Raw genomic sequence first — 14,327 nt, forward strand, 5'->3', positions numbered from 1 at the left:
CACAAATTACTCTGTGTCTTCATGGTATCAGACAAAAACACTAAATTGTATTCTGAATCATTCACACGTCTATTCCTTGAAATCCAAACTCGAAATTTTCAAGAATGAGTCTTGATGAAAATCAATCCTCTGAAGAACCAAATACCCAATTATTCTCGCAAATCATCCACCACCACTACACCCAACATGATAATTTTGTTTTTCCAAAACCCTTTCATTGGATGAATCCAACTACACCATTTGGCGCCGCTCATGAGAATGCGTATTAGAACGAGAGGGAAGATTGGATACTGACCAGTGCAAAAGCTGAACCCTCAAAGGACTCTTCTGAATATGAAACATGGGCCACAGAAAATGAGAAGTTAAAAAGTTGGTTAATTGATTCCATGGAAACTTCCCTCATGAATAGGTACATTCGTCTCCCAAGTGCGAAAGACATTTGGGATGTATTAGATAAAACCTTTTATGATGACTCAGATGAAACTCGAATCTTTGAATTGAATAAAAGTGTTTTGAAGCAAAACAAAATGGCCGACCTATTCCTAGAATTAGTAGCCATGTTCCAGGAGATCGATCAAAGAGTGACGTCTCAAAACAATAATGTAACAACAGCTGTTCTCCAGACGTCAATGATGTCTCGGTTGCAGGTGCATATGTTTCTGAGTGCATTTGATCCTGAATATGATCAGGTAAGAGGGGAAATACTATGAAAGGATCCTAAGTTCTCACTGGAAAAAAGTTATGCATACATTAGGAAAGTTCAATCTGAAAAATAGACCATGGGACACTCAATTCCTATTGAAGCCTTTGTGTTAGCTGTTCAACTTAGGTCTACTCCTGTTGATGGTCCTCACACTTTTCGTCCCACAGGTAAAACAAACTCCTACACCAATAAAAAATGTAATGTGTGCGGATAATTAGGTCACAACAAGGAGAGATGCTATGAAGAGATCGGATATCCTGATTGGTGGGAGTTCACTAAGAAACAATGAAAGAATGTGAGCAGAGCTGTTGTGGCTACTACTAAAGATGAACAACCGAACACAACTGCAAACATAGCACACTCAGGTATGAATCATGATGTTATTTTGAATAGTACATGGATAATTGATTTTGGTGCATCTGACTATATGACGAATGATCCAAAACTTATAAAAAAAACCTTAAAACCTCTCCCCAAAATGTTGTCTCAACAGCTGATAGTTCAATATCTAAGGTCAATGGTGAAGGCCCAGTAGTGTTATCTGATTCCTTAACACTTGACTTGTAACGCCTGGTTCGTGATACACATTTCATCAATATTTTATTACTTTTGTAGAGCAACTCGACGAGTTGGTAGCCCTAAACTCGTCGAGTAAGAATCAGATTTGTTGCGGGATTTTAAGTCACCTACTCAACGAGTCGAGAGCCTCGACTCGACGAGTAGGGCTGCCAGGATGAAACCCTAATTTTGGGATTTTGCACCCTATTTAAGCATCCTAATCCCCAAATGCTGGCCTCATTTCCAGCCTACAAGTCTCAAACCCTAATCCACGAAACCCTAATGCCTTGTATGAGCTTGTGAGTTGTTTTAAGTGAAGATTATGTGTTTTGAAGCTTGTTGAGGAAGAAGGAGCTTGGAAATTCAGAAGGAAGCTAGTAGATCCAGAAACAACATCTCATCCTCTTCATTTTCTGGTAGTCAAGTCTCAACCTTGCTTAGTAGCTTGTTAGATCTCCTTCTTATCATTTTATGGGGTTTTTGGTCCAAGAAACCTAATCTTCGAGACATGGACATCTAGAGTGGGAACACCTTCGGATCTATGACCTTGAGGGGCTCACATGGCATAAAGGTGCAAACTTTATGGCTATGGAAGCCCCATACAAGCTATAAGTTGCCATTTTAGCCTTTTAAGCTTCAAAAGTGTATGCATGGAGGAAAAGACAGAAGCTTTACGTATTCATGAAGTGTTTAAGGTCTACATCTATGTTTTTATGTCGTAGTTTGGTGTAAGGATGACTTGTGGACCACGATCTAAGTCCTAGAGGGTTGGGGTTTGAGCTAAACCCGTCAAATGAGGGTATTGATAGGTAAAGTTGGAAACTTTACCCTTAAAAGGACATATTCACTGTATATATATGAAGCAATAAGCTTAGATATGAAGAATAGGGGCTTAATCCTTCAAGTTGGCGCAAACAGACTTATGAACTCGGCGAGTCTAGAGAGGGACTCGGTGAGTTAGTCGTTGTGTCTCAATTCAGTTTAAGGTAGAACTTGACAAGTCTGTGAAGGGACTCGACGAGTTGGCTCGCTTTGTTGCGACTATGAGTAGCCAAGGAACTCGCCGAGTCAGGGGGATGACTAGACGAGTTGGATCGCGATTTCAGGGTTTTGAGTTATAGAACTCAGCCAGTTAATGTGTCAACTAGGTGAGATGAGTCAACCCAAAACGTTGAATTTGACCAAAACATTGACTTTGACCAGGGGTTAAATGGTTATTTTACCCTAAGAAGGATTATCAGATTCTGACTAAGTGTTATTGTGATAATGATAGTCGAGGAGTCACGGGAGCAGCCGATAGAGATTCCTTACTGAAAGATTTAGCAGCCAAATTCGTGAGGCGAGTGTTCCTCCAGTAGGAATGTGTCTAAGGCACCAATGTCGGCTCGTTTATGTATGTTAGCATATGCCAGACTTCGGTCTGATGTCAAGGCTAGCCTGATGTAGATTACATGTTTCCAGACATCAGTCCGATGTCGAGGCAAGCCCAAGGAATATTTGCATGCTTGATGTCTTCATGATTCTCGTATATGTTTGTTTATATGCTTCGGGCTTTGGTCCGATGTCGGGCTATACCCGAGGAATGTTTAGCTTATATGTTATGTTTGTATGTTTTGGGCTTTGGTCTGATGTCGGGACAAGCCCGAGGAATGTTTATATGCTTATGTTGCGTGTTATGTGATATACTTGTTGATATGTTATGTATACTGGACTTCAGTCCGGTGGCGGGCGGGGCCCGATGTAGTTGGCAATGCCCAATGTATGTTATTACATGATTATATGTATGGTATGTGGTAGTTTGGGGATACTCACTAGCCTTGGTGTTTACAGTTTTCAGTTTTGGTTTCAGGTACTTCTGCTAGTAAAGGGAAGAACTCGCAATGACTGCATGGCACACACCATAGTTTTTAGCCTGTGAGAATTCACTCTGATGTTTTGACATGTGATTTTGAGATATTGACAAATGTTATGATATTTTTGAGATACACGATTTATGACTTTTTGATACTTATGGTTTTAATGAATGAATTTAAATGAAAATTTTGGACTATATTTTTTGGATGTTTCAAGTTGGTATCAAAGCCTTGGTTTGAGGGATTCGGGTACACTCTCAGGTGTGTATGAACTCAAACTAACGAATTGGTATGAAAATTTTCAAGGAAAATCATTTTATAAAGAACTTTGAAAAGGATTTTGAAAAAGTGAAAAGGGTGCGGTGCGTGCAATCAACCGAGCTCAAGTAAATACTCCCAAATTAGTCATACAAGTTTATGGTATGATATGCTTATAAGAACTGCATGCTAGATTAGGACTAAGGATCTAGGAAGGATGCGTTATGTGCTTGTTATATGTATCTCAGCTTTATGAACTACATGCTAGTATAGATTAGTCAGGGATGGCTTGAATGAGATATACTTGATTATGTTTATGTTTACGCAATGCTCGAATGTTGCTTGCTTTGTGCTAATAGGAGTTCTATGTATCTTTTACTAACTAGTAAACGAATATGTTAAGTTACATATTGTGAGGACTAAATAATTTTAGAAGGTAGGTTTAGCTCTATTTTGCAGCTCTTGTCTGAGTGCAACCATTGTAGGGTAGGATCTCTCATTCGAAGAATTATCTAGTCTTAGTGATATGTATTGGTATTCGTGAGCTAGTTAGGGAGAGATAGCAAGGACTTCTTATGCAGCTGATAGCGGAGAGTGATAGGTGATTACCCTAGGGCAAGCCTAGGATGAGATTAGCGTGAGAACAACAGTAGTAGTAGAGAGGACTTGGCGGAGTCAAGGCAGTTCTTGAGGAAAGTACGGATATATGTGCAAGGTAGTATGGGCACATACTACTAAAAGTAGAGGATCCATACTCGAATCAAGGAAGGCTGAGATGAACCGTCGGTAATCCGTCGCTAATGCTCTTTACTGACAGAATTGTAACGAACCAAAATTCATCGGTATATTCTTGTCGATAATTGTTTGTAACGGATTTCCGACGGCTGTGGCTAATTTTTAGTGACAGATTATTCCATCGGTAATAATAACGGATCACCAACAGAATATATTTTGCAACGGATTACCGACGGAATTTGTTTGCAACGAACTACCGATGGAAAATTTTACTAACGGATTACAAACGGAATCTGAAATGACTTACTAACAGATTACCAACGGAATTTGGAATAACTTACTAACAGATTACCGACGGAATCTCGAAATGACTACAATTTTTTTTTTGTGACAGCATAGCGACGGATTTTGGCATTATAAAAAAATTTACAAATTAATGAAAAAATTAAAAACTAAAAATAATTACATATTCAACTCACAAATTTTTTAAACATACATCAAATACCATAAATGTCCTCCAATCTTGACAATAAAGGGGGATAAAATAGTAAAAATAAATGTTATTAAAAAGTAGCAATTATGATAATGTGTAATAATATGTGATTTTAAGTAATTTGGTTTATTCAGGGGTGAGTGTACAGTGTTACAAAGGGTGTCCATGGAAACCCCTAAATCTCAAATTTTATTTACAAGATATAACGTAAATTCCATGGGACACCTGTTGGGAAAAAGTCCGGACACCCTTGGATACAGTAACACAAAAGAATAAATAATACAATATTTTGATTTGATTTATCACATTTGTCAATCATAATTTCTTATTAATCTTACAAAAAAAAATCAAGAGCAGAAATTTAGGAGTTTGTTAAGTAAACAAACTATTTTTAAAATATATAATAACAAAGAATATTGCAAGCTCAGATCAATCTATAAACTGATCTATAAACTATAAAGGGTAGAAAATTAGTAAAGTGGAAAAACAAAAGCCTAAAAAATTATGATTTTCGAATGCCCGTTGTCTTCCAAAAACCGAATTGCCGCCTTCCGGCCGTCGCTGATTTTTTTGGTGTCACCGACAATAACGACTCCGACTGTCTCGATCTCCGGTGACCGCAGGTTGTCTTCAACATGTCTTGGGGTCATAGTTTTAGACTACTGGTCGTCTCTCACCTGCTCTTCGCCACTCCTACCGGATACTATCCCCACATTCATCTGACCGGACTGGACCATCTATCGTCGGCACTGCAACCGAAACATGCGTTGCTTCTCCTATTCAATTTTTATTTGGGTAAGTCTTTCTTTTCTTTCTTTTAGGACTTAAGGTTAAATTTCTTGTAGCAGTCGATATTGTTGATATGGACCGTAAAGCAAATAAAGGAAAAAAAGCATTGTCTACCTACAAACTAGAAAAGTCATAGTCTAAACCTATCATTGCTTTTGTGATCATATGTCAAGCATCAGATGTCTCTTATTGCTTTCTATGATGAACAATTGTAATTATTAATTTAATTTACTTCACTAAAATTGTACTGAATAATACTTCCGACATATATAACGTAATAAAGCTTAAATGAAACAAAAAAAAAAAGGCACTCTTCTTGTTAGGTAACATGAACAAGTATGATTATTATTTTATTATACTTTTTTAAGTGATTTTTTATATATATTATTTGTTTAGATTATATTATAGATATATAGTGATAGTGTATATGTATTTGTTATTATTTTTGGCATAATGCTAAAAATTTACATAAAAAGGTGAAGCTCTTTATGGTATGATCATGATACTAACAACAAAACGATGAATAACAAACACCTTGATCAAAGTGTATCAACAAACCGACTCATATCCAAAATTTTCAACTCATTTATTTTATAATGGGACACACGTGAGTTTGAATCCTAGTTTCGCCACTGAGTGTATTACAGTAGCATTGAGAGATTGATGAGGATGCTAAATTGCTTATTATTATAAGAACATGGCTGATGAAATGGCCATATACCGTTATACTCGATCCACAGTAACAAAAGGTGGTCACTGTAGGCGATTCATCATGATCATGATCGCTTGCTCCTTGATCCAATGAAGAAATCGTTGATGACTCAAATCCCAAATCAGAAGTCTCTTCTAAGTCGTCTAATTTCTCCATTCTTAATAGTCTCTGATTTTAGAAACTTTGGATTAGTGGTACAAATTCAGTCCTGCATTTATACAAACAGTTGGCGTGAATTAAAAAGGATAACGGAAAGAAACGCCACGAAAATACTAGAATTGCAAGAATCTTCGTAAAGGACAAGCAAATTACAAAAAGAAATCACGAAACGTCGAGTAAATCGCTAGCAAAAAGTTAATATTTAAAAAAACTAAAATCAACGGTTAGATCATTCAAAATACCAATATCAACATAAAAAGGAGATTAAGAATCTTTTTCGAGAGTTATTACCTTTATTCGAATTAGAAACAATTTCCTCCTTAACCGCAATAAGAGCAAATACTAAACAATCTTGATTTCATTTTTCTCTTTCTTCAATGTGTATACCGACGATAGTGTACTTTGTTGCAAATCTGTCGCAAATAACATCACTAATATCCTAATAATTTCGTTTTCTTATTCCGTTGGAAATCCGTCGGTATTCCGTAGCTATTTCCGACGGATTTTTTCCGTCGCTAAAATCTATCGCTAATGCCCAGTTTTCTAGCAGTGTCCTTTTGGCTTCAGATCTTGAGACAGTGGTGTACAAGAGCGAAAAAATATTACTGCCTAACATTTATTATCGTAGCTAGATCACTATAGCCTTGAACTTAACTGTAGCATATATGACTTCTTATTTTAATAACCTGGCAGTATTAGTGAGACAGTGATGAGAAAATCGTAGTCTATTGAAAGGTCATTGTAAGCTAATAGTAATACATGAGACTGCAATCCGTTAAAAATCCATATGCGATTTTATTGGCTAGATAGGTTTTAAAATTTTTTGGTTATGCTAAGAAATTGATTAGAAAAGTTGATTATTTTTCTATTTTTTGTTTTTCTAAAAAATATATAATCAAGTTATTCTGATTCTTATTATATATTATCTGTAAGAGAAATTATTATAATCAGATTTTAATGAATCCATTTTTAAAGGTTGGGTTGATGAAAGAACATATACGCCAACAAAAAAAGGTGTTGACGCTGAAATTGGAAGCAAATCGGATTTCATTGTGCACCACAAACCGATATCAATTGAAATTGATGCCACAATAGGAAGCAATAGTACTAATAAAAGTTTTAGAACTTTCACATATACTGAATTGGCAGTTGCATCAGGCAATTTCATGAACAAGGAATATTCCCCAACTCTAATGGATTTCATCTACAAAGGTTGGGTTAATGAAAGGACGTATGGACCAACAATAAATGGTTATGGTTTAGCGATGTATATTAGGAAGATGGAGATTCCAACACGAAAGGTACTTTCAATATTTGAAATGATGAGGATGTGGGAGTTACTTTAAATCGCATAATGAATGGGCCTCGTATATTTTTCAAGCATTCTGATATTTTCTATCTTCTTCCGTTAACAATTTGGTTGTTCAGCAGGACATCAAACTAGAACATTTCAATCATCCGAACCTTGTAAAATTCTTTGGATATTCCCTGAATGATCGCAAACTATTTTGTGTTTACGAGTACATTTCTGGCATAACTTTGGATGCATACCTTTATGGAGGTAAGCATACCTTCCACTTAGTTGTAAATATCTTTCAGTATAGCCTTACATAAACACACCTGCTTTGAGTGGTTGGCATGCAATAAATAGAAAATTGTGAAGAATAGCAACTTACTTTTCTCTCTCTACCTTATTTTCTTACGGTCTTACGATTAATAGCAACGTGCATACATTTCTGTACCAATAATAGCAACTTACTTTATTTTTAACCTATTATAACAATTTAATAACATTTTTATACCAATATGAGCATTGTACTTTATTTGTTACATATTGCCATTTGTGGTAAAGTGTAAATACGTTGTTATAATGAGCACATAACTGTTTCTATGTTGCTATTATTTGTAAAGTGAATGTTATTATATTACTATTACGATATGAGATAGATAATGTCATTATTCGTAAAAAAAATGCATCTACATTTTTGTTATTGGTAAATTAGAGTAAATATATTTCTATTATGTGTGAAAAGTAAAGTATTATTAAAAAGAGTAAAAGACGTTGCCACTTTCTACAATCTCCCCTAACTTATATGCAAGATTGAAAATTGAATTTACCCTTTCTGTTGTTACTATATATGAAGAGTCAGATACTTCACTTTCTTGGGTTGCACGATTAAAAATAGCAATAGGAGCAGCTGAAGGCCTGGCCTATTTCCATAAATGGAACCAGCCAGCGTATAGCCAATTTAAGATCAATCTTATATTGGTGGATAAAGTAAATTACACTGCCATTAATGTGTTTTAACATCTCTTTGATGCTTGTCGGCGTGCTGGTATTTCTATGAAGAAAGAAGCGCCAATGAACTTTTTGACGGACCCGCAGGATGGCAGGTCCACACTTAGACCGGCTGACATTTTGGTCTTTGGATGGATAGGAGGGAAGCATGCGTGCGTAGATCTTACTGGTGTCTCTCCTCTCGTTGGTTTGGGGAGCGGAGGTTTCGCAGCTGCGTGCAAAGTGGTAAAGCACGAGAATGCATGTAGAGAAAATCAGCATGTGTTTGTTCCTTTTGCATTCGATACATTTGGTTTTCTCGCACCAGAGGCGGTGGACCTCCTTAATAGAGTCCAACAGATCATGCCTTCTAATGTCATATCTCCTAGATCCACAAATGTTTTTTTTAAAAGAATTGGTTTTGCCATCCAGAAAGGGCTAGCGGCGCAGCTTGTTGCCCGTTTGTCTTCAATCGATATGCATTGAACTTTCTTATTAATAAAAAAAATAGTTTATCTTTTCATATGATTATATATTTCATGCTTATTTTCAGGATTTTAATGCTCGGCTTTCAGATTTTGCTTTTGTTACTCAAAACTTCCAATTGGATGCATATTATTATGCATCCCCTTAGTCGTTTTGTTACCAAGCAGACACATTTGATGGTGTTCACCCACTGTTGTTGCCTGAAGATGGTATATTCTTCTTTAAAAGTGAAATATTTTGCATATTTAAAAATGATATTGCAACCGTTTGTTAACCATGCACTTATGATTTACCCCAATAGCTAAAAGCCTTTGGTTGGATGGAATGGAATAACCAAAGTAATGGAATAAGAAAGGAAATGGATTGAGTCATTACTCATTACATTCCACATCATGTTGACAGTACCCGTACAAATGGATGAATTTTATACAAATTTTCTATTGCATATATAAATACGAGGTATAGTTTTTACAATATTTTATATATAACTTCTCTAAATAAATATAGAATTTATTATTTATAATACTAAAAGATTAGACATAATAGAAGCTCACCAAAACCAAAATGAGAATATAATAGAAAATATATATTTCTAGTTATTTTCCATAAATAAATCATATTTAATTAAAATCATGGAATTCTAAAAAGATTTGTAATAAAAAATTCATAAATAAGAATGGGTTATATTATAAATTTTCGATCCAATCCATGATGGAATGAAAAGAAAAACGTCTCATGTCTCACGAATGTAAATCAACATAATGGATGGAATCGAATTCTTTAAGGAATGCTCTATTCCACTCCATCGGACAACCCTAACATCTTTTCTTTTTCTAACCAAGGAAACGAACAATTACATTCCTTCTATGATTCCATCATACCAAACAGGTGTGTCAATGGCTGAACAATCAAACACCACTTTGACAGGTTTTGCAATCAAGAGTGAAATCTATGCTTTTGGAGTGGTACTGTTGGAAATACTAACAGGGATGAAGGTGTATGATATAAGGAGACCCTTTCGAAAGCATAAACTGGTGGAATGGGCTATTCCATTGCTAGCAGATGAGGTTAATTTGAGTGTAATTATGGACCCACGACTTCAAAATATTGATTGTCCTCCAAAGGAAGCATTTATGTTCGCTCAACTTATTTCAAACTGTCTTCAAGCAAAACAAGACAAACGCCCATCAATGGAATACATAGCGCAAGGCTTGCATCATTGCTACCAAAATGAAATCAAAACAGTTTGACTCTTAAAAGTCAAACATAATAGGTCGTGTGTTAATACACATGTAAATGTAAAGTATACAATCCTGGACATCGGGTGAATAAACAAGTAGGGGTGATAGTAATGAATGAATGCTTGATGCATTTGTCACAACTGGAAATTTTCAAGCCTTGAAACTAAGCCAAAAGAGTCTCGTACATGTAATGTTTGTATCTATGCTATTCTTATATTAAGGTAATGTAATGTTTTGAGGATTACACTATTCTAAAACTCCTTTGAGCCATGCAAATTAAGGCAACATTGAACTTACTTCAAATAATGATCACATAAACAAACATATTAAGGATCTTACACATCTAGACCATAAACACTTCCCTAGGAAGCCCTTGAACGTGAACTACATGTGGTGGAGTGGTTTTGGCCATGAACAACTTCTAAGGAAGCTATATGGCCGTAAAATACCCTAGATATTCAAGAATGACCATGAACTCCTCCTTAGGCCACCTTTTTGGCCGTAACCCCCCCCCCCCCTCCCAACACCTTTTTGGCCGCAAACTACCCTAGGGAACTCCAGTCTTGTTCGTCAGGAAGACGGGTCCTTCAAAATGTGCATCGATTTTAGGGAATTGAATAAGCTCACTATCAAAAACCAATACCCACTCCCTCAGATTGACGACCTATTTGACCAGCTTTAAGGAGCTAGTTACTTCTCCAAAATAGATCTAAGGTCCGGTTATCATCAGCTTCGAGTCCGATAAGAGGACATTCCAAAAAAAAATGCTTTTCAAACTCGATACGGCCATTTCAAATTCGTTGTGATACCCTTCGGTCTAACGAATGCCCCCATGGTATTCATGGACCCTACGAACCGAGTTTTCTTAACCATTCCTAGTCAGCCTTTTCATTATTTTCATCGATAACATACTCGTCTACTCACGAAGCAAGAACAAAACCTTGTCAACACCTACGACCGGCCTTAAATGCATCAAAGCCGGAGAATATCACGGAGGAAGCACTGCGTGGATAGGATAAAACTCTTGCAGTCAACAAGACGAAGCTTATTCTTACAAAAGTTGGATTGGGCACTACCTAGGTGATCGTCGATAGGTTAACCAAACCTGCTCACTTCTTGCCAATAAAAGAATCGTACAAGATGGAAAGATTAACACGGATCTATACCGAAGAGACCGTGAGACTCCAGGGAGTGCTAGCGTCTATACTCTATAATCTCGGATCGGGATAGTAGATTTACCCCATGATCGTTGGCAGTCACTCCAGAAGGCAAGGGGAACACAGATAGACATGAGCACTGCTTACCACCCTCAAACCGATATCCAAAGCGAACGGACCATCCAAACGCTCGAAGACAAGCTTGGAGCTGGTGTGATTGATTTCAGCAAGTCATGGGATACCTAGTTACCCTCGAATGAATTTTCATATAACCACAGATATCGCACGAGCATCAAGGTTGCTCCTTTCGAGGCTCTTTATGGTCATAAATGCAGATCACCTGTCAGTACTCTCACAGGACCAGAAACCATTCGTGAAACGACATAAAAGATAATCCAAATCAGAGCTCGACTTCAAGCATCACGAGACTGACAGAAGAGTTATGCTGACAAACGGCGAAAACCTTTGGAATTCCAAGTCAGAGACCGGGTACTTTTGAAAGTCTCTCCCTGGAAAGGAATGATTCGCTATGGGAAACGGGGAAAACTCAAACCGCGGTACATTGGACCATTTGAGATTCTTGCCCGAATTGGTCCTATGGCTCATAGGCTGCAGCTATCTGCAGAGCTCAACAACGTACACCCCGTGTTCCACGTTTGAAATTTTAAAAAAAAGTGCTTATCAAATGAAACTCTTGTCATTCCTTTAGAATAGATCGAAGTAAGCGAGAATCTCTTGTTCATCGAAGAACCAGTCGAAATCATGGATAGAGAAGTGAAGCGTGAGAAGTAGAGCCGCATTCCAATTGTGAGGGTTCGATGGAACGCCAAGTGCAGACCAGAATTCACATGGGAACAATAAGACAAGATGAAGCAGAAGTACCCTAACCTATTCTCTCATTCATGAACCTATCTTTCGAAAAATTTCAGGACGAAATTCCCTCTAACGGGGGGATGATGTCACAGCTAGCATTTTTGCTAGGAAATTTCCACTCTCATGTAATCATTCACCTAGTATGATAACTTGTACTCTAAGCGAATATCATACTCTATGCTCATTTAAATACATCTCATATGTTCAACTAAGGGCTGAAAACCTTAAGAAATCCCGATTCAAGTTCTTTATGGACTAGGATTTTCTTATTGGGCCCAACGGACCAATAAGCATTTAATTCGACTATTTTGACCCTAAAAACCCTAATTTGGTTCTAAATGGACCCGCATTCATAAAACTTAACATATTGGGCCATGAGGACCAAAAATGATTCATGTTATCCCTATTGGGCCAAGTTGGGCCATAAACTCCATTTCCTTGATTCTAATGGACCATAAACCATCTTAAAGGCCTAATGGGCCGAAAAATATTATTGGGCCTATGAAATTCGAACAAAGCCAAGAAATTGAGACCAACACCATTTTCCTTCATTCCATTAGGCCCATTCACGACCCAAGAAAAAAAAAAGGAAAAGGAGGATTTGCCTAACAATTGACACCTAATCTTTATTTGTTGGATATCCATGCAAGAGTGCATCTATCCATGCACGTGTCACACCACTATTAATCAAACTCTATATCTCTCTCTCTCTCTCCTCTCTTATTCTCGGCGGAGAGCATGTATACACACACATCTTCAATTTTTCCTTCAAACACTCTCAAATCTCTCAAGAACACTTCCTTCTTACATCAAAATTTTGAGATTTGTGAAGTGCTTCAACATGATCCTTCACCAATATCATCATCCTTGGTAAGTTTTTGCTTAGATCCATGGTTTAGCTTCTTCATTCTTCAAAAATCTCCTCCTAACTCATAGCATTTCGTGAATCATGCATCTTAGAGCCATCTAAGTTCAAAAGTTGTTCAAGAAGCTTGCTAGGACCAAAATCTCTTCACTTCATCACCAAAAACCGAGAACAACAAGAAAAGGTGATTTCATACCCCCCTTGTTTTCGGTTTTACATGTTTTTGGGTGATAACACAAGTGTTCATGTGTAGTTCTATGTATTTATGCATGTTATGTGTGATTTTCTTGGTTTATGTTGTAATTATGTGATAACACTTGATGAATCTCGAAAACTCTAACAAAAATAGGTTAAATTCATAAACTAAAACACTCTAAACATTATGCTACAAAGATAAAAGTGTTATGCATGCTTAAGATGTGAAAAACAAAACAAAAATCATGTATAAGGATCATTTTTGAAAAGTAAACAAAAGATTGGGATAATTTTTACCATTTACGGTTTTATAGGGATCAAAAAGGTCACATTTGTATAAAATGACTTTTTATAGTAATCATACTTTTCAAAGGGCCAAAAGTGTAAAATTTAGTATTTTGGGCCTCAATTTGGGCCTTACGGCTTTTTGGGCCCAAATTGCAAAAATATCAATTTTTAGGGATTAAAATGTTATTTAATCAAAAATTGAGCCAAAACTTAAAATAAACGAAAATAAGGGCTGAAAATGACTCTTATTTCAAAATTGGGCCAAAATGTTAATTTTATAAAAATTGGGGCCGAAAATGTCATTTTATAAAAAATGGGCTGAAAATGTAATTTTTGTAGAAATGGGTTCAAAACAGCAAAATTTATATATTTGGGCCAAAAATATTCATTTAGGTGTATTTGGGTCAAAAATATTAAATTATATTTAGTTGGACCGAAATTGTAAATATTAATGAATTTTGGGCCGAAAGTAAATTTTTAACCAAAATGGGCCACAAATGGTCATTTTATTTGAATTAAGCCCATAAATTGAAGATTTTTAGTTTTAAGGGATCTAAAGTGTCAAATTTTCCAAAAATGTGACTAAAATGTATATTTTCGGTCTAGTGGGCCAAAAGTGTCACTATTAGAAAATTTATATATTTTTGTTGTCTTGGTAAACCGCAAGCTATAATAAACAACGAA

At 36.4% G+C, this 14,327-nt stretch overlaps 1 protein-coding gene across 1 annotated transcript; it reads left to right on the forward strand.

Moving 5' to 3' along the window:
* Nucleotides 1-9,785: 9,785 nt before the first annotated feature.
* LOC145099720 (putative serine/threonine-protein kinase PIX13) lies at nucleotides 9,786-10,274 on the forward strand. The gene has a single exon (XM_079037243.1). It carries the CDS (start codon nucleotides 9,786-9,788, stop codon nucleotides 10,272-10,274), a length of 489 nt encoding a protein of 162 aa, XP_078893369.1.
* The last annotated feature ends 4,053 nt before the right edge of the window (nucleotides 10,275-14,327 follow it).

Source organism: Lactuca serriola, chromosome 4 (assembly GCF_051521515.1).
Source record: "Lactuca serriola cultivar US96UC23 chromosome 4, Lser_US96UC23_V15, whole genome shotgun sequence".
Classification (NCBI taxonomy): Eukaryota; Viridiplantae; Streptophyta; class Magnoliopsida; order Asterales; family Asteraceae; genus Lactuca; species Lactuca serriola.

Bases quoted from the DNA above. Each gene is read 5' to 3' on its own strand.
- LOC145099720 (XM_079037243.1), top strand. From the start codon at position 9,786: ATGGATGGAATCGAATTCTTTAAGGAATGCTCTATTCCACTCCATCGG.